Below are 26,029 nucleotides of genomic sequence, written 5' to 3'. Positions count from 1 at the left end.
AGGAGACAAGATACACGCTTTTCCATCATCCGGATGGATATCATTTTACCACTTGATATGCAGTTGCTCTACATTCTTCAAATTTACTTTCAGGTAATATCTGCCTGCAAGCACAATCATGAGGTGTATTTGGGAGGAAGTCACACACATCTGCTAAATATTTCACAGAAAACTATATATATCAAAGCAAACACTGAGTCATGAGGTTAAAGAATCTGACACAGAGCGGAAAGAGCAAATATCTAAGGAAGGCTGATAAAAGAAAGCCTCCATATTTCTTCAAGGTCTAATATGTAAGACGTTTGCAGCGCATGGCAACTGAATAAGTATCACTTACCTGGTCTAAAGAAAGACAACCTTTTTAACCTTCATTCAAACAGCTGAATATGGAGAAAAAAAACAGACACCACTAATGGTCTGCCTAATGCCATCCAATAGGTGACGCATGGTGGAGGCTGCATCATGCTGTGGGGATGTTTATCTGCGGCAGGGACAGCTGGTTCAGCTGAGCAAAGTACAGAGAATTCCTAAATGTAAACCTGCTCCAGAGCACTTAAACCTGTGACTCAGTTTAAGCTTTACTTTCAAACAGGACAAAGAGCAAAAGGAGACAGCTAAAATAATGCAGGTGCAACTTGGGGACCACTCTAAAACCCCCCAAATCATGGGAGATTGTAATAACCGCCAAAGGTGTTTCAACTAATTATTGAGTAAAAGGTCTGAACGTGTATTTCAATGTTAATTCAGTTTTTCTTATGTAATAGACTGGTAAAAATGTCTGCTTTTGCTTTGTCATAGACTTTCTGAAAGCTACATGTCACCTGCAAAGTTGTGTACTCACAATAGATATGACACCATACAGAAAAATACTAGTTGTGGCTGTCAATGTTGGATAAATGGAAGTGCTGACTGATAGAGCTAAAAGAAAACATTAGAGGTAAGATGCCCATAGTCTGTTCTCCCTTGTTTGTCCATGCTTGGTGTTGGAGGTCGAGCAGAGAGAGAAGCGTCATTTGTAGTGTAGAGAGAGCCACCGTATCTCAAGTTAATAATGAAGATTGACTTGGACAAGCATAGCAGCAAATCCATTAATTTACGAACATGGGAGAGGCAGAACACACTCCAACCTAGCGTCTCACACACATACACATGAAACTGAATAACAAGAGCATGGATACATAAAGAGACACAAAAGTACACTATATACATATATATATATATATATATATATATATATATATATATATATATAGTGTGCTTTTGTGTGTGTGTATAGCAGAGAAAATGTTATTCATTGGGTTTACTCTTAGAACAAGTGCACTGCACTTTCTTGCTTTTTTTTTTTATCATAAGGAGCAACAATAGGTCCCTCTATAGAAGAGTCCTCGGGGAGAGAAAGGATGGGTCTGACAGCTATGATGGCATCTTATATCCCTCCACTGTGTCCCCAGCTTGTCCTGCTTCCATCAGTCTGCTATTGCCTATGACATTTTCACTACCGACAAATATAATGCAGAATGTTGCATCTGTAATGTTTCTTTGTCCCACTTTACAGATGGATTTTTGTGAACGTCTTGTCCTTGACAGGATGTTGTCTCCATGTTCGCCGAAGACAAGGTTGTGGATAAAATTAGTTTTGTGTGTGTGGTGGTGGTGGTGGTGTGTGTGGGGGTGTTAGATACTAAACAAAAGGGTGAATAATGAGAAAACATGTAGACTGAAATAAAAATCCTTCAAGTGCCAAAAAAAAGTGTTTGTCTATTTTTTCTGGTGAATGGAGAGTGAAAAGCATGATGATGGGTGAGAAGTTCAATTTGCAGGAAGAAAAACTGAAGTGACAAAAAAAAAAAGCTCAGATGGGAACAGAGGTGGTTACGGAGATCCCATGTAGGATGATCTAAGAGGAAGCACATCTAAAAAGAAGTGCGTGCTTAAGAGTAGTTTGCAGTGCTGGAAAACCTGACTCCAGTGAAGTGAAGCTTTTTGGCATCAGCCGCTTGGTTTGGTCACAGTCCGGAAAGGGGAGAAGTGAATTAACCTTATGCAAATTTACAAAATGATGAAGGCATTGGAAAAGATCTAAAAGCCAGTGCAAGAAATGTGTACATACATACACACACACACACACATGCATGCATATTTACTCTATTATCTGTATCATATACAGTTTGTATATATATATCTGCACACACACATATACATATATACATTCATACATATGCATGTTCTGGTGAGTGTTCCTCACAAAGCAGAAGAGCCTGAGGTTTCTTTGGAGAAAAAAAAAAGCTGTGAACATTTGTGACTAGGTTGTCAATTGCTTTGTATTGAATCCACTAACAACAGGTCAGGTTGAGGGCAGGTGTTCTGCTGAGGCTCTAAGTTGCCTTTTTCACAATGTGGTGAACTGGTACTTGCCAGGGCCAGAGTCATCTTAAAAATGCTTACGACCAAGGACAAACACAAAGGTTTGATTTGTTGCTGTGTCATTAGAAACCACAGCACAGATGGAAAAATACTCCCTGCTGACAAAACAAAGTATCAAAATAATTTTTGCTTTGCAAGTAATGTGTGTGACAGGAAAGAACTTAGCCTGAAACGTAGCCTGACATAAATAAACAAAAATAGCTTTTGAGCTTTTAAGGACACTTCAAATTTAAATAACATTCAGAGCATCTAGGGATTTCCAGTGAGCAGCAATAAAGCAAGTGCAATGGATCATGAATAAGCTCGAGACAGTACATGTATGGGTGAAGTGGCGACTGGAAACCAAAATCAATACATATTTGGCTGCAAGTCAGTTTTTCTTCCTTTCATAGCGTTGTTTCTCTCGGAGCATCTCCAATTACGCCACCGTGATGAATACGCCTCTGTATGCTGTTGTATTCTGCTTCGTAGAGTGAGATAACCTGTGAAAAATGGTTATCTTTTGCATTACCACAAACAGTACAACATAAGTTGGCAGCAATTATACGATGGACCACGTGACTGTAAAAGGCTGTCAGAAAGGTGTATAAATTGGATTGAGACTTTGGCTCCTGTCCAGCACAGGAGAGAGCAGAGTAATAACACTAAATGTTTGCGTGTATGTGCAAAAACAAAAAAAATAAATAAAAGAAAGAAGATTGAACAAGAGGCGGGTCTTTCCACAGCTATTAAAAATTGCCATTGCACTCTCAGCTAAAAGGGAGACAATAATTAAGTGGTTTAAACTTAAGACTAAAAATAGATCAGATGACAGAATATGAGCTATACTGCTCTGATACATTCCTAGACTTACACGCATCTAATGTTTACAGTTCAAATCAGGTTTTTGTCTGATAGTAGAAAGCACCTGTGATTCAAAAAGGAAAAAATCCATTACTAATAAAGGATAGTATGATGTGAAAATTAAGTCTCCTCCAGTGAGCACAATAAATAAGAAAAAGCACAGTGAACAGCTGTAGATTTCCTCCTCTAGGGCATGTACACAATAACACTAACGTTGCACAATGATGGAAAAATAAAATGCACAGCAATAACGTACAGCAAGAGCAGCAGAAGGTCAATCTCATGGAAAACGCAATGAGGGAGGAGTAACAGGTAGAGCTCGGGGAAAGAATATCTGGAGTATTAATGAGAAAATTCAAGCGACATCCCCTGACTTTATTACTGGGAAATTGACTATGCCAGTAACCTTGTCACGACACCGGCTGCCACAAGGAGCACGTCTTTGTGGTGTTTGGAAATTCAATTTCTTTGAAATAATCGAGCCTCATTATTGACGCTTTGATCTTGTAACCAGCGGAAGTAGTCTCTGTGTCTCTTTGTTGTGCTGTGGTTAATGTCTGCAATGCTGGAAATGAAAGGTGGAACCACTGTCCAGGTGTCTATATAATCATTCTTTGAAAGGTAAGGCCGTGATATTCACAGGCTTTGGATGCTGAAGCTGGTCTGTCAGATGGACCTTATTAACTTGGATGAATAAAAACCAAGAGATGTGAGATGTCAGTTTATTGCTAAATTTTACTCAGTACTGAATACAAAAGACCACAATGTAATCCACAATAGACTTATTTTGCAAATTAAAAACCAAAAGGGATGTTCAGTTACAAGAACAGGTAGAGGAAAAAGATGAAACATTAGTCGACATTATGATCCAGAGTGGTTCAGTGCAGTATTTAGAGATTGGTCTGATCTTATTTGGCTTCCATTTCCATACTATCCCTCTTCTTCCACAGCGAAACAAAACATTATCAGGCGGGCTGGGGCATACAATCTGTATGACAGTAAACTAACAAATGAATCCTGACCAGTCTATCTAAATACTGACTGATGGATGAAATTATTTTCTGTCCTCTTTAACAGGTCAGCTGCTTCCATTTGCTGAGGATTGGGCGGCAGCCTGCAGGGTCCTTCTGGCCATCTCCAGGGCTCCTTCCTGGGTCTTGTTCCCGCCAATAAAACCTCCAGCATGGACGAAGATGCAATCCTTAATCCCGCTGAGCTCCGACAGTGCCTCATCTCGTACACCGCGCCACTCTTCTAGCAGGGACAGCCTGGGACAGGGGGACAGAAATGTAAGCTAGCTAACAGATGGACACAATGTTGTCAGCTGCTCACTTCCTGTTGACATCTTATTTTTGCAAAAATATACTGTGATGTACACACAAGCAGAGAAGAGCCACAGAGACAACCGAGTCAAGAACCAGGAATAACATAAATAAAATGTGGATAGCAGAAAAGGTAATTCAAAATATAAAAAAAATACATAAATAAAAATCCTGATTGTAAATTTAACAGACACCATCTTAGATAATAACTGTGTCGTCACTCTGAGTCTCGTTTCAAGCATTAGCATCATAATTAGCTGGCTACGGGTTCTTAAACGTGGGCATTTCGTTCAATTTAACTGAACAACTTTGGGTTGTGCACTGCACTGAACAGACAACATAACTACCTCTCTAATCCCCCCCAAAATGCTGGAACACGTGTAAAATGTTGTTAATCAAAGGTGAGCATATACTCTTATTGAAACGGTCACTTTCAACATTTGATGCGTTTTCAAAGTTCCACTGTGAATAAAGATTTGTTTATGAGATTTGCAAATATTGCGTTCAGTTCTTTTTTTTGTAAACATTTCAACTTTATGACTTTTTTGGAACTGAGGTTTTTATGTCCCTTTAGATTTCAGGAAACTATAGAAAATGTAATCAAGCGAGGAAAAATAAAAAGAACTAAAGATAATATTTAGTTGCAGCACAACTTAAAAATGCATACATGTCACATGAACAAAGATATTCAATGACCTTAAACTGTATTTCTTCCATTATTTCCACAGTTTTGCACAAAAACTTGGATTATTACTCTCTTTTCAATGTCAGTGACCAGAAAAAACATGAGATAAGTTTCTGCCATCCAAGGGCAGAGAAGCAAATGGACCAATAGAAAAAAAAAATCTGCTTCATTCTCCTCCAGCAATGTGGAAAATCTCAAGTCAACAAAGAGCCAGGAGACTACTGTGACAGCGAAGTCAACAAGTAACCTTACAAAGATTAGCTCTGCAGACCTTTATGAACGGACCTTGACGGAGTCTCTGAAAGTGGCGAACAGAGGCTGACAATTCATAAAAATGTAGAGCAGCTCATTTGCCACCTTCTGCGTGTAGCACACAGATCTGCCAACAACAGTCTGGAACAATGTTTACTACTGGCTACCTTGACCATGCGTCTGTCATTCCCTTTGATGGTGTTAATATTAAAGCAGAATAAATGCACCTTCAGCTTACAATTTCATTTAAAAAAAGAATGTCCTGCCATCCTGAAAACTGCTCCCTCTCTCTTTGTCAAATATATGATGAATTATTGAGCTGCATGTTAGAACTTGTCAGAAATGTCACACCTGTCAAACAAGGCAACGGTTTGAAGAGAGGGAAGCTTTTTGCTTGTTCTCCTTTTGAAAATTCTGTATCTCGGACATTCTGCACCTTTCGAATACAAGTAACATCCTCTACAACTTCTATACTGAGCTGGATGAAACAATCAACCATCAGAAGTCATGTTAAAACACGTGCCTTTACACGTTCTAAAAAACGTGATTATTCTCCACACCATTGTGTCAAGTCCACAATGGTGCAGCCATTATCAATGTCACATGACAACCTGGGGTGGAGAGCAGGGCAAATCTACTGTATAATCACTGTTAAAGAATCAACTCATCGATCGCGCCACAGTGCGACTGGAAAATTAGCTCAGAGGAAAGGTCAACAGGGCTGGTAATGAGCGAAGGAGTAGGAGGGGGATGACGGCTGCTGTTGTTATGGCAGGCCAGGAAACTCACAATTTCTGGATGACCATTCTATAAATAAGACCACAATTAGCTAATTAACATCCAATGTAAGTAGACCCCCTCCTCTTCTAACCAAGACAGATACTCGTAATAATTGCTTTTTTAGAAAAAAAAAAAATAACACTGATAATGAAGTCCCTTATGCAGGTAAACTGGAGAGAAGAGAGCCTTAATCATTAGCTAAAAACTGCATGTAATCAGCGACATTATACTTAGCGCCATGGTTCTCTCCAAGATGATAACAGGACCTATTTGTATATACACAGTTAGTTCCACATATATCATGTACTTTTATTACTTAGACATATACTTAAATCATTCAAGCCACAATCATTAAATGACTACAGGCTTTAAAGTCCAAAGTCCACTAAAAATCTTTAGTAATGTTGGACAAATGTTGATTCAAATCTTGTTATTTTGACAACTTGACAGATAGATCCTATATCCAAGTCTCCAGCTGGAAAAAGTACCCACAACCTGAATATCTTTTTGGTTGCTCACAACTGGCACTGAACTTGGACACGATTTGCGCGTGCACATCCTGGTATTGTCTTCCTCCTCTGTTCTGCACCCTGCTTCCGTGGCAGACTGAGAGAAAACTACATCTTATATGAAAGCCTGATTAGGCTTTGAAAAGACAAAACAAAACCAACAGAGAAAGCGGGAACATTAGGAATGGCCAAAACAAGTGTGTGGTTTGTTATGAGAATAAAACATAGGATTCAGTGGTGAACTCTGCCACAGAGGACAACAGAAATGAATGAGGGCTGCAGCCTTTCGATTGTCAATCCAGCCAAGTGAGGGATATTCTTCAAGCGGAAGATTTGCCCTTAACAACGTCTGTCATAATGAGAGGATTTTAAAATTCCACATTCAGAGAAGTTCAGCACAAGGTGCAAACCATTAATAAGCCCCAGGAATAAAAGGACTTTATTCAAAAGATTTTCAAAAGGTTTCACCATTATTTTGCACTGGTGAAACTAAGGTCAACTTGTACTGTAAATGATGGGAAGAAAGTATATAATTAAGTATAGAAAGAAGTATATAGAAGGCCTGGCGCTTAAGCATACTATGTCACATGTGGAGGCAGTGTGATGGCATGAGCTGAGGCTTCCAACAGCACTGGGTCACTAGTGGTTGTTGAGGATGTGACACAGATGATGTGATAATGGAACTGCTAAGATTCAGCCAAATGCGGCAAAGTTGCAGCACAATGGCCTTATAGTACAGATGGACAATAACCCAAAGCAAAACGAGCTCATCGTGATCGAGCTGCCTTTCACTTGCTAAAGACAGAACTAACAGCAAAAAGACACTTGAACAAACAACAACTAAAAGACAGCTGTAAGAAAGGCGTGAAAAAGCAACACAAACAGGTAAGCTTGATCATTAGTGATGTCCATGGCCTTCAAAGTTCAGACAGGATTCACATCAAAGCACTAAAAAGTAACATTTAATTCAAATGTAATGAAAAAAAGGAGGGTTCTGCACTTTAAGTTAAGTATAACTCTATATCTTGGTAAACAGGTCCATATATGTTATTTTGGTATATAGCTAACAGTTAAAGCGGTGTTGCTGAATTTCCTGTCGCTTGGTGACAAATAAGTCATGGGCAACATTTCTTAGTAACAGATTTTTGGTCTATCTCAAACATTCACTCCTTTCAAACTGAGACACACTGAGTAAGAGCAAAATGAGGAAAATTTCGAAGGAAAATAACATGAAATCATACCAATTTAATAATTTTCTCTGCACAATTTGGACTTTTTTCCCCACTTTTCCAAGCAAGAAAATAGATGAAAGAAGTTTCTCTAAAAGTTTTTTTTCCATCTAAGAGTTTAATTTAGTTCATGGAACACATCTGTAAAGACTTGCTGCACTAGATTTAGTTGACTGAATGTAGTAGACTTCTTCATATTGCATGCAAAAAAAGTCACCTGGTGACAGGCAGCTGTGACAAATATCAGTCATTGTTATCTGGCATTTATTTGCCAGACTATTACTGAAAATAACCAGAGGAAAAATACGAGAAAAGAAGCAGTAAAACAATCAGAAAACCAACATGAGTTTCAGCTCCTGCAGGGGGCCACTACAGATATCTAACAGCAGCTATCGTTCTTTCAGAGATAAACGTGTACATTTCTGGTTCAGATCCTCTTTTCAACCTATAGTATTATTCTACACAGCACGTCTCTAAGGAAGGAATGCTCTCTCTCCCATCTTCTTTCTCCCAGCTCACATTTCCTTAGCAATGTGATGCAGATAAAAATAGACCCATTTCCCCCAGGTGCAATAGCAGGGACACAGGCGATAACAACACCCCTTTTGCAGAGTTGGCATAAGCCTACTGGGAGGAAGCAGGCCACCCATAGAAAGAGCCATCTGGAGCTATGTTTTTATCTATCTCACAAGCCATTGTTCTCATGTAGCTCCCCACCAAACAGCACGTTGGCATTAAATTAAATCTTTGAGTTGCTGCATGACCGTAAACAGATGCCTGCCCTTTTCAGTTCAAATGTGCTGTAGTCTGATGAGATTCTGCAGCGGTGGGGAAAAGAAGTCTAGCGGAAGGATGAGGCGAAGTAAGGGTGGAAGGTGTGAAAGGTGAGACAAGAGAGGGAGAGGATAAGGGAGCGGAAAAAGAGCTTGTGAAGGAGAGGACTAGGATTGTTGAGAAGAGAGTAAGACAGATGGGGAAAAAAGTATGAAATGTAAGAGGGTTATTATGGGTCAAAAATACAGCAGAAACAGAGAAAAAAACTAATTGGAGAGCTGGAGAACAGACACCTCATGGAAAGAGGTGAAAATAGAAGGTATCTAACATAGCGCCAACTGGTCAGACCAGGAGAGAGTCAAAAAGCTATTCCACCTTCTCCCTGTGCATCTGTGGGCATGATGTGCTCAGGTCTCCTACTGCTCTCAAGTAACCCACAATCAGTAATGAGACCTGTGAAAGCCAGAAAGGAAAAAAAGAAAAAAAGAACACCAGGGCAAACCCTGTCATAGGCAACGAGACTTTTAAAGCTCAGCTGCTCAGGAGGGCTTATGCGAGAGATGAGACCTCACCGTCACACCAGTCTTTATAAGCTACTCGGTCAATCTTTAAAAAAAGAGGGAAAAAAAAGAAAAGGCAAACCTGCAACAGTTGCCACGAGCACAAAGCACATGGCATTACTAAGTTTTATGTTGTCCTTGAATTTTTGATGCCATTTATGGGTGACATTTTATCATACTACAACCAGCAATAACAACATATTGCTTTCTTAATCCCAAAAGGGCAATAATATGGTTATAGTATAATAAAGAATGACTGATTCTTTATTATTAAGACTGATAAGGACAGTTCACACTCAATATAAATAAAACAGTAAGAGTAGAGAGCAAGACTATAATATCAGTCCTAACCACAGAGGAGCTGTTGAAGCCTTTGACAATGTGTTTAGTAAAGGGTGTGCAGTATTGTCCATTATGCTGAGCAGCTTTAGCAACATGTATAACATACAGTGTTGCTATACAAATCTGTTGTATGATGTATGTCTGTGAGAGTTTTACAATCCAAAAGTGACTTAATTTACTTCTACTTTACAATATGTTTTTCAAGGGACATTCTCTCTTTGACACTCTGAAAATCCGTTTGACACAAGATAGCAGATTTCCTATCAGGTTTTTTCTACAGCATGGATCTGCATTTGGTGTGGATACAAATTTCTCCCTACAATCCTCCAGAAGCAGATGGAACGACAAAATAAAGACAACAGACGCAAAAGTTGATGATAACTTGATCACTTGGTGAATAATTGAATTGGCCTGAAATGCTGCATGGTTAATTTATATAAAAAAAAAAAAGATATTGCTGATTTTCATACATTATGTACATAAGGGACATAAGTGTGTTGGAAGATATTGTATATTTCAGTTTGCCATGATTCATAGTACTAGGATTGGGACACACGTGAACATAAAAACACAGACTCAAGTCTCAAACTTCATTAGCTGATACACAGACAAAACTAATGGCCTTTGCCTCCCTCATTCTTCAACTTACTATCTGCTGTCATTTTCACAAATCTACTTAATGAATCTGGATCGATCTTATCATGTTTTATTAGGCTTACCTTTACACAAGACCAACTCAAGAGCAGCAAAAATGTAACTCAAAAAATGTCCAACCACCTTCTGCCATCTCAGTATTACAGCTTATAGTTGCACTATATTAACCTTCAGCACACAGACTTCCAACCTAAAAAAAAGATAAGCAGCACTGAATATTAAATGTTAATTAAATGTCCCTGATAAACTACAAAAACACATTCATAGTTGTGCAGTGGCGTTAGCCTTTTCACTCACAAACAATCTTTGACCGAGTGCAGACACCAGCTGCAGAGAGCAGACAGATAACATTTTCATTTGTATAGAATTAACTTTAATTGACTAATGCTGATAAAATCTGCTGCTGGTGAAGTTTATTATTTTCAAACAGTGAAAGCCAGGTAAAAAAGAACAGCCTGCTGCCTACGATGCATCTCAGAAAAATACAAAAACAGATGTTCAGTAGCCAGTGGTCAGTTTCTGATGAAAGATCAAACTGAAATGTGTTTTACTGACCAAATAGATGTTACATACGATAATAAAAAAAAAAAAGTGAACGAATGAACTGACAACACACCAGCTACAGAACTTCAGTGTGTACACTGATGGCATTATTAGAACAGCATTATGGCTTGAACGGCAAGAGACTCTCCGGGTGATGAATGAGGCGAGAAATATAGGTAAGGTGTTATTCAACTGACAAATTCACTCATGGGGTCTTTTCATTGTCATTATTCTCATAACGTACTGTGGGACAAAACGAGAATGCCAATGTGGTTATATAAGCATAGAAGATGCACCGTTCATTGAAGTTGTAAGCTTGAGGATTCAAGACCTCATTCTTGCTAAGACATGTAGAAATTCTTAGAAACGAAATGTACATGTTATGGGGAGATAAGAAGTGTGTGTGTGACACCAACACATGTCACAAAGTATCACACAAATACAGATTTAAAACGCCTGGTGAGGAGGAATACATAAATTAGCATATATATTAAAAAGAATGAAAATGCACAGAAGTAATAAGAGTGGAAATGAGTAGCAAAGTTTCAGAAATAAAGTGGACAAAATGTAAAAACCCTAATCTACTGATACAGACCGAGCACACCTCCATGTGGCACAGCAATCTGCGAAAGCAGCAGCCTCATCAGAGTAAACAATGCACTTTCAACACAGCAAAAAACTGCCCAGGAGAGACCTCAAAGAACACCACTTACATCCAATCCCAAGTCACCCCAGGCCCTTTGCTCTGCTTTGCAGAAATAAGGAGTCTTTTCTTTTGGGGATAAGAGCAGTGGTCATCTAAATGGTACCCAAAGCTTCCGCTGAAGTGTTAGAGGTTATGAGGAGGGAATTTTAGTTCAAAGGCGTGACCCGTCATGTAAAGTATCCCACATCTCAATCCAATTTGACATTTATGGGAACTGCTGGAACAATCCGTCCTTCTTTGGTAACATGAAATAATTATTTCTGCTTAACTTAAAAACATTTCTGCATGAAAACCTTTGATTCAATTATTGCTTTCATTTAAAAAAAAAATAAAAAATTGGAGCAGTCTAAATTGCATTCATATTCTAAGAAGGATGTGAGAAAATAATGGTGTGCCATGTAAATTCCATACAATGGACTCTGTTGTTCACAGACATTCATGAAAATCTTAGAGCATACAAGTAGAAACTGGAAATAAAAGGATCTGTCAAATAGGGAGCATGTCAGCTAGATTTTTTTGAAGCACTGGGTCTAATTAACAGCAGGAAGGCAAAAAAGAAACACCTGAGTGAGAGGGGTGTGCATGGAAAAAAAAGGACTCAGGTGGCTCTATTGAGGTGTTGGGTGTGTTTACGTCTTTTCAGCTCCTGAGAGAGTAATGCAAGAACAAAACCGCTGCATGACTAGAGTATCGCCTTCATTCAACAAACAAGTATTTCTATCCTTATAAGAGCTCCTCTCTCACTGGATAGTAAATGCATCCTCAGCGAGTAGCTGTCAAATGGTCCAGTAAGCATGAAAGTTAAATCATACGCCATGGTTGTCTCTGTCACTAGAGCCCAACTCAATTCCACACATGTGGAAAACTCAGAAGATGTGGCTGTCGATTGGGATATTTCCCATGGGGGAGTCAGTGTCACAGCCTTCCTGCAAGTGTTGCATGCTTGATTTCTAAAAGGGTGTTCCCTCACATTTACAAGCACAAGCTGTACGATGTAGTGCAGAAACAGCCTTTAAAGTATCTTCAATAAAACAGAACGGACACATGCTTAGAATCAAGTTGCATTTATGAGTCTTGTGATTCCTAATTAAAAAAAAAAAAAACCTACCTGTTCTGGAAGGTGTTGAGCCCAGCAGGGACACACTGGACCCGCCACTGTCCATTCTGGTCTGGGTAAAGGACAAACTTGATGGGGGTCTCCACCTGAAGATCCTTCTCCAAAGCAAACAAATGCTCCTTCCAGGGACACCCACCCTGAGAAAACAACACTATCTCCCCACTGGGATCGACCTGGAGACAAGAGCAATGAAGGACAGAAAAAGAGTGGAACCTGTCAACTATGGAAGAAAAGAAAAGAATAATTTGATTTTTTCTCTGTAATTTTAAATTTCTTAGAAAAGAGAGACGTGTTAGTTCACTATACAGTCTAACAGAAACTACACTGCGGGACCAGAATAAAGTATTTAGTTTTCTTAGCACAGGTTATACATAAGTATAATCTGAGTAATCTGATAGTTTGTTACGGAGAACCATCAATCAAAGTCAATCTGGAGAAGAGTGCCGACATCTTTTCCAATAGGAAAAAACTCCTGTATAGTTCTTTGTTCTTCTTTCAATAAACAAATGCTCTTAAATAATAGTATAAATAGTGCTACAGCAGCAACTATGCTGACCTCTTTATTAGCTTGTTGACTGTTGTCAAACTTAAACCCTGTCTGTGGATGTTTTTGGCCCAAAACAATCTGCGGCAGACCAAAAAAAAACAAAAAAAAACATGTAACTTAATCTCCTTTATATGTCCAGTGCTTCACATTTATCAGACAGCGACTCCACATGTCAGTGTCATGTCTGAATGAGCACTCTGGTGCTTCTCCGTAAAATTTTGCGATAAAAATGTGACTACATCACACCTAGCAACATATACAAATAACTTTAAATCCGTCATATTACCAGGCAAGCATACACAGTGGCAATGAGTTCATTTGGCTTCTAATCAGCTGTTTAGAAGATTCAACAGTTTGGTCCAAACGTTCATTCTCCGTTGGTTTTACCCATCTGTAGCACCAAGACATTTTTTCTGAATGTGAACGAGAGAAAACTGCGCTCAAAAACATATGAGCTGCAGCTGAGGTTTCTGCTACCTGTGTCTGATTATATATCTTTAAGTGATCTCACCCACCACTGTTTTGTTTAACACAATGCAGAGTGCTTGTCAGCTTTCAAATGCAAAACAGCATGTTGTCATGAACTCTGGAAGAACTTTTTTTGTGTTTGGTGCGGCTTTTCATTCGACAAACAGTTAAAGTAAAAGATAATGTTCTTAGCTTAACAAATACGCTGTAAAAGTACAACAATTAAGCGTCACGAGTACAACACAAACTGTGAAGTAAGTTTAAGCACTTTTAAGCACGTAGAAAAGTAGTTGCTTTGTTTTAAACAACCTCTGCATGCTTGGAATGACACTAAAGACACTTAGATGTCACTAAACTGACTCTATGAGTATTTCTATGACTGATAAGCCTCACTTGATGTAATGTCCAATCTTGCATGAATGGCAAATACTGTGCAAACACACCATATGTCTCTCAATCAGTTCACAGGCGTCTGAAAGCAGCCATGACAAACGTGAATGCAAAAGTGACCAATACCTGAACGACCGAATCCCATTGCTGTAACAGATTGATATCTTAAGTTTGAAAAGGGCTTTAGATCCTGGTGAAACGCATTTTCTTGTGGTTTCTTGAATCTAGAGATTCCAGCTGCCTTGCTAAGTAAACGAAACCTGCCACTGAAAATAAATCTGAAGTGAAAATGTGAAAAGCCTCTGTTGCAAAAAGAAAAACTGACAGAACACTGACAGAGAACCAAAACTGACTGGAACGCATGCTCGTATCTTCTTTAGTGTCAACAAACGTTCCTACATTAATAAAATATCCAGGTAAAACATACAAAAAAAAAAAAAAAGATCATGGCCATCCTAAACAATCATATTTCTTCCAATTCATCTTGAAAGCTGGACTTGTATTAAAGCCCTGTCTGACAGCAATGTGGGATGAACAACTTTTTCTATTTTACCAGGAAATCTAGTTCTCAAAGCAAACTGCTGCGGATAAACTGTGCCAAAGCAGTACAACCATGTACACAGTCCTGTTACCTGATGTCTCTCCTTTACCGCTTGTTCCACAACCACACGAGCCGGCAGCCAGGAGGACCTGTAGAACTCCAGACGGTCCAGAAACTCCTCCCCTACCATCTTCAGAGCCTTTCGGAAACCCTCCTGGTGATAGAAACACATTCATGCATATGCAGCCACATGCAGAGACAGAATACAAGATTTAAACTGTATCATATTCATAATGTGGAAATGTTGGGGGGGGGGGGGGGTTGACAGCTAATTGGGACTTCAAGTGCCACTCAAATAAAATACGAAAATAAAATCTTTGCAAACCTACTGGTGGTTCAAAACCATTTTGATCATTCACATTTTTTGTCACTATCAAACTGTCTGAATTGAACTAGACTGGTGAGTCGTGAGACTGTGTGTCGGATAAATTAGGGGTGACAAAAGTCTTGTCTAACCGTCTCCCCGCTGATCCTCAAAGCCCTGCTTCATCAGCTTCCTGTCATATTCTGCACAAAGCCTGCCCTGACTTTTGTCCCTAATGGCCTCATGAGGAGAAACCCCAAGAGAGCTTGACAAAAAAAAAAAAGAAAAAAAAAAAAAGCCCAAAACAAAAACAGGCACAAACACATCCACACACACAACACAGTGCAGAGGTCTAATCTGTATGCATCTGAATGAGGAAGCTGCAGTCGCCCTGGGTTTTACCAGCCATGGATAGAGAAGATGAAAATCCATTAGGTTTTTCCAATTATTACAAAAAGTCACTGTTGACAGTTCAACAGGTCAGTCTAACATAAATGTGTCTCAGTTTCCTACAGCTCAGAGATGACTCCCCTGAAGCGCCGGTTGGTGTGGAAATTGGAGGGAGGTGGCGGGACAAGAATAATAATCACATTAGCTTAAATGTGGAGAGGAAAACAAACAGGCCAGCTAGTCCCCTGAGAGCCGCTACAATGGAAAAAAATATTAGACATCGTCAACATATAGGCAGAGCTGGGCTGCAGGTATCTGACGAGAGTCTACTGAAAACAGGTGCCTTCTCCCTGCAAGCATTCCTTATCCACACAAACGACACAGATCAGCGTCACCATGTCCTTCTGAACCTGTTTTTTCTTTAAAATGAACCCCTCAACACTGATTGCACTGCACCCTGCTGTGAGCCACAGCACTTTTAACCCCTTTTGTACTTTGGTTTCACTACAGCTTGCCAGTTGCGCGTGATTATCATCAGAGGAGAATTCTTTTACCAAGTGCTCCCTTTGTGGAAAAAACTATCAACTATCAAGGCATAACATTAAACGGGGCTTCAGGCATCTCACGTCAGATTCTATAAAGATGGTGGGTTATTCATGGATTACAACTGTTTCAAGACATCGGTTAGATGCACTTTGTCTTTGTTTACAAGCGAATCAAAAGATAAGTATCATTTTTGTTGTACAGGTTTCTTGTTTGACTTTTATAGATTTTTCTTGTTTGAAGCTTCATTTCATGCATTGACAAAACTAATCTCTGCTCATCAACATTACATATTAAGAGATTTTTTCCATTAAATTATCCCGTCACACCTTAAATGGCTTGGATACAACTCCACACCATAGCATGATTTAGTATGTAAGGATCCAAGAGTGTGCAAATTGGTCTCCTCCTCTATGTCTGCCGCCATTCTGCAGCTGCAGCATACAAACTACCTTTCAACTCTCCTCAAAGACTCAGCACAGTTAGAGGCACAGTTGAGTTGTGCAATAGTTACAGCCATAGCACCACCGTGTAAAAGTACACATACATGACCGTGGAATCAAGTTGACTGAAGTTCAATGCTGCTCTGCTGAGAACTGTGAGAAGAAAGACTTTCTACTGCTTCTAACTTTCTCTGTACATCATCATACATGTGAGTATAGCTTTTTTTTTTTTAAAGTGTATGAAAGCTTTAAGCGACGTGAGTTGACACTTAGTCTGAAGGTCATTTCTGATGCTTTTAGGCATCTGAAGAAAGAGACAGGAAAATCTATGATTGAGAGCAACTGTTGGGAATTTGGGTGTATCAATAAACACTTAACTATATTAACAAAAAGATGCAAAAAGATTTAACTTTGGTGCTGACGCCAGTCTAGCTAAGAGAATACGAGCAGGACCGATTCGATTTCTAACCGCAGCATCTGGGTATGTTCGCTGGTTTGGAGAAGCTAGATTTCTAATTATTTTGTCCAGTTTTGGTCAGACTAACACAATAATTTGTATTTTGTAAACATGCTTACCATACAAATACACCACATTACATAATGACAGATTGCAATATTGCATGTTTAAACCAGAAATAATTCAGTAGTGAATTGAACAGTCACCAAAAACCAAAAATCAACATATGAGACCGGTCCTTTATACTTCTGTATCACTCTCTACAACTTTGGCAGCTGTGAACAGGAGCTTTCAGCTTAAGTACGTCATCAAACACCTCAGAACGGGTTGTTAATGTTAGCTGAACCTCATCAACACAGCCATGGTGTTGACGACATGTTTTGCTCATTAGAACTTCTAACATGTAAAACCAACATATGGACATCTTTATAAGGAGAAAAGGTTGATTTTCACTGAAGGGGGTCTTTATGTATATTTCAGCTTTTGTTACTGCATGCATGAGAGTGCTAACAATCAGTAGGCTGAAACTTTCAGTCAGATAACTGTTTGATTAATCATTCAACTTGTTTTTGGTGCACAAATGTCATACACCCAGCTCCATCCTTTCTGATATGAAGCTTTTCTGCTCCTCTTTGTGCGGTAGCTCAATATGTTTGAACATTTTTAGAAAGTCCGTTGAGAGCAATTTGAGGACATCAGAATGGACTTTGGGGAATTCGGATGGGCATGTTTGTCTCTTACGCATCAATAAGCAAAATATTTAAGTAGTAAAATAATCTGCAGGTGTAACATATCCTAAACACAGCTGACATTAAAAGTGCAGCGGCCGGGCAGAAGACTTATGCCAGTGCAACAAGAGTCAATAATGCACAAATTCATTAAAGTCAGCTTAAAAAACTGTTTCGTTGATGGAGATCAAAGGTTAAAGCTTGTCAGAGTGGCACAGTTATACAATGAGTCAGACTAAACACGGAGAAGCAGCATTTAGCTGTTATGCTGCAAACAAGTGGAACAAACTGCCAGTGGAGATTAAACTTTCACCAAATGTAGACCAAATGTTTTCATATCCAGGTTAAAAACATTATTTTCTCATGTGTCTATGCATGAAATCTGCACAGTATCTTTAAACTTATCTAGACTGTTGCTTGTTTTTAATAACCTTAATTTAATTTTAATTATGTTATTTGTTTCTTTTTATATTTCTTTTATGTATTTTTAATGCTTCCTCCACTCCCCGCTGCAATGCTTTTATTTTATTTAAAGCACTTTGAATTGTTTCGTACGTGAAATGTTCTATACAAATAAATTCGACTTGACTTGATACTTGTATTCTAATCTAACATTCACACCACCCGACATACTGCATCATTTAGTCTGGTCATGAGCCACACTGTAGAAAACCAGATTATGAATGGAAAAAACAAAAGAAATATAAATAAATTAAGGGATTTTATATCACAGATCCACACAGTTGCATGTGCGGGTAAACAGAACATGCACGCTCACATGCACTCACCTCGGTGTCCTGACTCTTGCTGTTCCAGCGAGGATTCAGGTGTGCAACACGTGCGCTCAGAGTGGTGGAGACGGCGTAACGAGCCTCCCCATCACACTGTGTGATGCCGTTGTCAACAGCATCCACCTCCTCCACAAAGTTCTCGTACAGCTGCAAAACAGTTGAAAAGAGACATGACAGTGGAGTTTACAAAACTCTAATGATGCGGGATCAAAACAGTTTATACCCATTTTGAACGTAAACTTTCAAGGAAGATAAATGTACAGTCATTACAGCATGGCAATTAAAACGTTAAGGCAAAAAGAAAAGAGATGGAAAAGAGATGCCACTTTACAGTTAACCCAAACATGCAAGGAGAAAAAGAGGCAGAGAGAGGCAGAAGTATATTTAGTGCTGAAGAGGCGACTCCTCGGTATATAGCAGGACCAACCACCAAAGAGCTGACATTTTACAAGCTTGCAAGTGGAACTAAGCTTTAGGCAAAAATCGAGGTTCAGTTTGTATGAACTAGCGGAGGAAAAGAAATGCAACATCTAAAATAAATAAAGCCCCTGCTGTGAATAAAAGGATTACTGTGGGCTTTAAAGAAACTGACACATCAAACAGCCAAAGAAGATGTGAATTAATAGCAGTAATATTTATGTTGACCTTAGATTTAACTGGCTTAAAGTGTGGCCTGTTGGCTGAGCTGTCCTTAAAAGCGTGAAATAGCTGGGATCATCACACTGTACAGCAAACTGTCTGATACAAGTATATCATCAGAAATAAGATGCTGAACGCTTACACGTTTCCTGTCTTTGAACTTTAAACAGCAGCTTCTTTGCCTACGTCGTTGCATTTATACGATCAAAGTCCACTTAAATTCTGTTACTATAATCTCATCAGTAACTGATGAGCTTTCCCACTTTATGTTTTTTCTTTCTTTTTTTCCCACAAGTTCACAATAAAATAGGCACTGTTTAGGTTGGGTTCACTAACTGAGGCAAACTTTTGTGGCATCAGGTGATCAGTGGAAAACAAGTTTCAAATTAAGTGTTTGTTTTAGGAACAAAAACACAGTAAGATGTACTTAACTTCCTACAATCACTCCGCCATCTTTCTCCTCTCACCTTGTCATAGAGCACCTCCAGCTGTCTGTCTTCCTCCTTCAGCTGTGTCAGCTGAGCCAGCAGTCGACGGCCGAAGTGAAGGTAGACCAAGCCGGCAGAGCTGAGCTTGGTCACCCACCGCTTCTCTGGACACAGGCTGTGGAAGCTCTCTACAAAAGTCCTAAAGAGAAGGAGGACAACCTGTTCACTGAATGCAGTAGAAACCCAAATAGCCTTTTATGACTATGAAAGTTTTCTGTACAGCAAGATGGAAAAAGATCATTTGCAACGGATGGGTTTCCTCATCATCTGCTTGAGCAGCTGGTCATTAATACATGTAAGCTTTCAAAAAGAAAAAAGTGGTCCATAAGGACTTTTTGGGTATGGGACACATGTAAATTACATCATTACAGAGGTTGCAACCAGCAAGTTTTTGCCATTTTGACTGAATGAATAACTGTGTCTAATTTAATATGGTCAAAAATTAAGTATATCAGCACCAAACATGATCACCAATGTTAAATATGCATCCAAATCTTATAACCAACAGAAACAATTAGCTCATTAAACCTTTACACGAAAATAATCCATAACAGAGTTGCAATAGTTGGTCAAATTTATCTGGAACTACATATTAATTAACCATTTCAGCAGTTTTTGACCAAAGCAGACAAAAAAATCTCTAATTTCAGATTCTTAATTGTGAGGACTTGCTTCTTTTTTTTTTCTCTGTAGAAACGGCTTATTTTAAATAATCTAAGCTAAAAAGAATGCATGGTCAACAGGGCAATGATATTCAATATTCCCTCCAAAAACCAAGGCCCAGGTAATAAAATTTTTTAGGAGATTTGCTCAATAATAACCCAACTATTTTTTCCACCCCAATAGCTGACCTCGAAAATGCTACATAAGCTGTATACTGAACACTGCTTTTTATAAATATCAATACAAATGCACTCAGACATTTCCTTTTTTTCTCAGGCGTGTCTGTCAGCATGAGGACACAGCAGCTGGAAGTCTCCCCTCACGCGTGCTGAGCTGGGTGGGCTCCAGCACCGAGCCACTGCTGGTCATTTAATTCAATCGTAATTAGTGTGCTTGGGCTACAGCACAGCGGAAAACAGACTGCCAAATGAATGAGTGACATGCAAGGGAAGTCAGGGGTGATTGTAGCCATTAATTGGTTGTGCTATGGCATTTCTATGATGATTATCAGGAAACGAGGGTGAATGAGAGAAAAAAAAAACATGTTGTATACAATAATATTTGAGCTAGACGTACGGATCGAAGTAACATCCATATGAGTCTGCCAATGATCAGTCTATTTAATTAACCAGTCAACACTGTAATGTTGTGCTGGATATATATATATATATATATACACAAATAAATTGTGCCCACATAACAATACATTCAGGTTCTCAGTAAACACAGGAGAAGAGGAAGCCTGCAGGGTCTTTTACTCCTTTTACAAGCAGTAGTGAAAAACAAACATGCTTCTAAACTCTAGTGTGTTAGAATTACAAATTCATATGGGTTTAATTCTTTCATTACACTGGGGATGGCACGTAGGAAAATTCACATTCACCGATGTTGAAAGATATACTAATCCCTTTACAGAAAGGTAGCAGGGAGAGCATTTCCTCTGTGGGTAAACAGCCGTCTAGCTTCCTGTCAGACCTAATCTAGTGCTTTTTTTTTTCCATTACCCTCAGTGGTTATTTGGAGGACTCTTTTACCACCTCCGCTATTAGCAGCCATTTTGCTTTCTGTCTAAGAATCCTTCGGATTAAAGTTTTCCATTTCTGAAACAATTTCTCACAGTCTAAGTCGTCTCATGAGAAAAATGCACTCATAAACGTTCCATTTTGTCTTTGGGGTTAAATTTGCGAGCACAGTTTGTTTGGAAAACAAGCAGAGATCCAGGTCAAGGCTATTTGCCTTTTCATGATCGGCATTTAATACGATTAAAGGCAAGCCAGACCCTTAAAAAGATAATAAATAAAACAGATTCTAAAACCTCAGCTCTGGTTGAAAACAACCTCCTAAATCATGAGTGGTTTCTGAAATCCTTTACAGTAGATGGTACAAATTAGATTTAGCCCTTATGTTCATTAATACTCTTTTTATTTTAACGCTTGTTTGTCTCTAAAACAATTCAATGAAATTCCCTCAATGTCTTAGCAGGATTGAAAAGAAGACACAAGCAACTGCTGCTTCAGAGCTTCTGGTCTCAGACAAACGCTCGTGTTGGATCTGGTCTTGTTGGGTAAATTAAACAGGAAAAAACACTTGTCAGATTTATATCACTTCCTTATCTTTAAGGTCTAATTTCCTTAAATATTACACAACTTCTTATAATTTCATTTAATTGAACCTGTGCTGCCATCAGCTTTATCTGACTGCTTGTTTCTGGCCAACTCTTTCCCAAACTTATTACAACATCCAGCCCACTTGCATCCCCTTTCTCTTCATCACAACAGCGGATGTGAATGACAGCCACATTCTCCTGTGGCCCCCCGACGGTGTCTTGGCAGCCTCTGAGCCTCGTGAACAACAGCAGGGGAGCCTTCAATTAAAGAAGCACTAATTATTGCTAACCGCCTGCCAGGAAAAGAGCCCTGACATATCTTTATCACTGTGGTCATAAAAGCCATTTCTGATTATCAACAGGACATTAAGCTGACAAGACACCTGGAATAGGCTGATTATTCAACGTGATGGGAGTTCCAGCGCAATCACTCAGAAGAACGTTTGCGTGGAAAACGTGGAACACGTTCCTTCGCGATTCGTGCTGTCGGGGTGCTTCAAGGATGCCAGAACAAAAGCTACAGGGAAATGTACTCTCTCATTTATAGACACCAGTTAATGAAAAATACCTCTTATGATAATATCTCAAGGTGACTAAAAAATTTATTAGAGCTTTTGTATCATGATTACGTTACCACAAGAAAACCCCAGGTTTAATAGATGAGATTAATTAGGATGCCTGGGTCAAAGATGTGGCACACTGGCACATCGAAATGGAACGAGCCTGTTTGTAATATTAAGTTCCACCTGTGACCAGAAGCTATTTGTCAAAATGTCTTATCTTGGAAGTGGCAAATTTTGCAATTTTACAATGTTTTCACCCTACAAACAACAGCTGGTGCAATTTATATGATCAGCTAGGTTAATCATCAACAGGTCAGTAACATGGCCGGACATAAAAGGAGCATTACGGAGAGACTGAGTCTTTCAGAAGTAAAGATGGGGAGGAGGTCATCACATAAACATTTATCTGTGCAAATGCTTCAACTACTTAGGAGCAACATCTCTCAAAGTAAAACTGCACGGAATCAGGGGATTTGCTCATCTATGCTAATGTCAATTATATTATTCGAAAATCTAGAGAACCAGGAGAAATCTCTAGGAATGAGGCACATGACATGGGTAACTTGCACATCTGTGCTGGTGCCATCAATACTAAATCCTATAGTTTTCTTTTTGGAGCAGCATGTTTCAGGGCTTCCTTCACAATACTTACCGTCACCTCGTGAAAATGATTGGCAATTAGAAAATTATTAAATGAAAAACACAAGAAAGGAGCCCCTAAGCTATAGAGTGGCTGAATTCTAATATCAAGGAGAAATTCTTAAAAACTGTTTGCAAGCCTTCAGCAAAGGTTCAGTTCCCGAAAGCTTTCCGACTGATCCAAGTTGCTCCCATCAAACTCAAAATAAGCAAATATTCAACTCTTCAGTTTGCCCTTGTTGAATTTTCAGTTAAACACAGGAATTAAATAGAATATCTACACTTACATTTTCCACAGTTTGCAGCAACTTTTTTTGCAAATTTGGTTCTAATATGTCAAGCATTTAGATGAAATAGCTGGAATAACAACTCTGGAACAGATGAAGATTAAAAGACAATTGTAAACAGTCACATAATTACTTGAGAAGAAAAACAAGACAAACAACTTCTTCGTATTTGAGCCATTCATCTTCTTGACCTGCTTTACTGTTGATTGTTCAGGCTTGCAGAGGGCTGCAGCCCATCTATGCTGACACTGAACAAGCGGTGGCAAACAGCCTGGACAGTCTGTCAGTCCATTACAAAACCTACACAGAGAAGCACACAACCTTTCATTCTCACACTCACACCTACAGCCAGTAGTTGGACACAGGAGCTGGAGAACTCTCAGACTAAACCCCCAGAAGCACTAATACAACTGCTTTGTGGTATTAGGTTTATACTGATTCAAAGAAAAATTTAATTAAAGCAAAACACTGCACCATATTAAACATATGTGCTGAATGATTACCACAGCCTCTCATGGTTAATAAAATATGTATTCTCCAGCATTAGTTCCCACTACTCCAAACATGTATCAAAGTTTAAAAAAAACAATAGACAAATGTACATATTGTGTTTGCAACAGATCACTGCCAGAAGTGCACCTCTGATGATGGTCATAGCGATGTCTCTTTGGGTCAAACTCTCCGCCTACATCTACGACAATGTCACACTCTGCCAAAACTGCCGAGTCCCTGGTCCGAACGATCTCAGCGTCCTGAGGAAAGAGCAGGAAGAATCACAGATACTTCATCAGGAAAGATCATTTAAAAACATCATGAATACCAACGATCAAAATGCATCAAGTGATTTTGAAATTCAAGACCATTACCCATTACAAGTGAGGGTCCATAACAGGACCAAAGACCTAGACCTAGGGTTTCTATCTTAAAAAAACATTCTGTAAGTTCTGACCTTATGAATTCCATGTGAGATTCACATACATACCTACATTTTGTTTTTATTAATAGACTATGAGTTTGTCAACTTCTCCATTTGACCATAGACACGTATAGATGTACCTGATTTAGTATTTATACTCCTAATACAGATCAATCTCTTACATAAATCACATAAAAGCCTAATTATTATCTTATGACACAAACTGTAGAGGGCACTCTTTCACATGTCTCAGGTTGTCAGGCCGCTGTGGGCAGTGCTTCAGTTTAACAGTACTGTTATGACTAATATTTCACAATGATTTAAAAAAGCATAAATCATATATATATATATATATTCTTATTTCATATGTTTTTTTGCAACAAGGGTTCATTTACTACATTTTATTACAGTGTAATGCTTTAAGCTATTCTTTTTTTTTTAAATTAGAGAAATTAAACAGTTTCTCCAATGCAATTACAACTTCTGTTTGTAAAAAGGGAGTCCAGAAAATAGGCAAGTATATAGGCTGTATAACCCTAAAAGGCATGTGGAAACAGTTAAGTAGGTATTATGTCAGAGTGAGTGATCTCTCACAATGGCATTCATCCCTAAACATGTGTGACACGTTTAATCTTTTTGGGAGATTCATTTATCTGTACAGCAGCACCTCCTTTTGGTATCTTACAGCATGACACTGTGGTTACTGTAGAAGAACTTTGAAAAATCCCCCAAAAATCAGCAAATGTAAAGTGTCTTTCTAATAACATTTGAAATGCAGCAGGTGACAACAGAGACTATCATAATTACACAGCAGCATGTGAGGGTGTAATACACCTCAACACCTCTGTTTCAACCAGTACCATCTGTGTGTGGTACTCACCGTGTACTCGGGTAACTGACGGAGGAAGAAACAGGCCAGGACCTCGTCACAGTGAAAGGTGCCGTTGTGTGTTCCGATCTTTTTAACGGTCATGTTTTCAGTGCAGACTCTCTTGGGTTCACTTGACATGTATCGCGGTTCAAGTAACGAGCCGCAGTTGGCCTGTGGGCGTAACCTTTGCAAAGTACTTACACGTTTGCTGGCGGCGGCTGAAGAGGTGAGTTTTGTTAATTTACCAGCAACTACAAATAAACGCCACATTCACACATCCACACGAGAAACCCCGCCGGCGGACAGATTTGGCAGCCGGACCGGATATAGAGTCCCAGTTACGTCATTTGAAGAAGGATACGCAAGGTTTGTACTTTTTGTCTCTAAAGCCTGTTTTGGTGTATTTCAAATTGCTCACACTTCTTACTATATCAGCACTATGGTCCACCGGAGGGAACAGAAGAAGGATGATTTTGGACGCTTTTGTCAGAATGCACTTTAATGTTCACTGTACTTCTGCGGCAGCAGAGGGCGCTGCAAACCCTAAGATAAACAGCATTTTTACATTTAGTTCAGTGAGTGTAGGCAGTTGAAAGGGAAAGAAAAAAGATGTGTTAATATCTTACCTCGACTGAACTAAATACAGCTTTAACTCACAGTCATATATCATACATTTAAAAAAGATAAATAATACCCAATGATCTGTGCAGAATTTAAACTGTGATTTTATATATAAAAGTAGTTGTTGCGTTTTAGTTAGTTTTGATGAGTAAGTGTTAATGTTTGGGGTTGTACACCTTCATTATTTTTTGTACAGTACATAGTTTTTTTCAGATTTGTTCCACATCTTGTTCATGCTGAGTCTCCTCAGGCTTTGCACGCCATTCGTTATTGCTGTCAACTTTCCCTCCATTATACCTGTACTGTAATACATCTTTGAATTGCCACCTTTACA

General features: G+C 39.0%; 1 protein-coding gene across 2 annotated transcripts; it reads right to left on the bottom strand.

Moving 5' to 3' along the window:
• Window positions 1-3,977: 3,977 nt before the first annotated feature.
• On the bottom strand, window positions 3,978-25,386 carry myg1 (myg1 exonuclease). Of its 2 annotated transcripts, XM_072381859.1 has the most exons (7): window positions 25,084-25,386; window positions 23,927-24,039; window positions 19,509-19,668; window positions 18,400-18,549; window positions 14,778-14,900; window positions 12,732-12,913; window positions 3,978-4,535 (listed from the first exon to the last, which is right to left on the bottom strand). In XM_072381859.1, the coding sequence occupies exons 1-7, from the start codon at window positions 25,342-25,344 to the stop codon at window positions 4,346-4,348; spliced, it is 1,179 nt and encodes a 392-aa protein (XP_072237960.1). In that variant the 5' UTR covers window positions 25,345-25,386; the 3' UTR covers window positions 3,978-4,345. The 2 variants fall into 2 exon arrangements, with proteins under 2 accessions (XP_072237960.1, XP_072237961.1); XM_072381860.1 differs by lacking the exon at window positions 3,978-4,535 and having other exon boundaries at window positions 12,728-12,913.
• Between the last annotated feature and the right edge of the window lie 643 nt (window positions 25,387-26,029).

Source organism: Leuresthes tenuis, unplaced genomic scaffold (assembly GCF_036924035.1).
Source record: "Leuresthes tenuis unplaced genomic scaffold, fLeuTen1.0.hap1 SCAF_3, whole genome shotgun sequence".
NCBI lineage: Eukaryota > Metazoa > Chordata > Actinopteri > Atheriniformes > Atherinopsidae > Leuresthes > Leuresthes tenuis.
This window is presented reverse-complemented; position numbering and strand designations above follow the sequence as displayed.

What these genes read in the sequence shown, in the direction of transcription:
- myg1 (XM_072381859.1), bottom strand. Translation starts at nt 25,344, where the DNA reads ATGTGGCGTTTATTTGTAGTTGCTGGTAAATTAACAAAACTCACCTCT. An exon ending in CGCTATGACCATCATCAGAG is followed by an intron (nt 19,669 to 23,926) that starts GTGCACTTCTGG and finishes CCTTCTCTTTAG; the next exon opens with GACTTTTGTAGAGAGCTTCC. An exon ending in TGGAGGTGCTCTATGACAAG is followed by an intron (nt 18,550 to 19,508) that starts GTGAGAGGAGAA and finishes ACTGTTTTGCAG; the next exon opens with CTGTACGAGAACTTTGTGGA.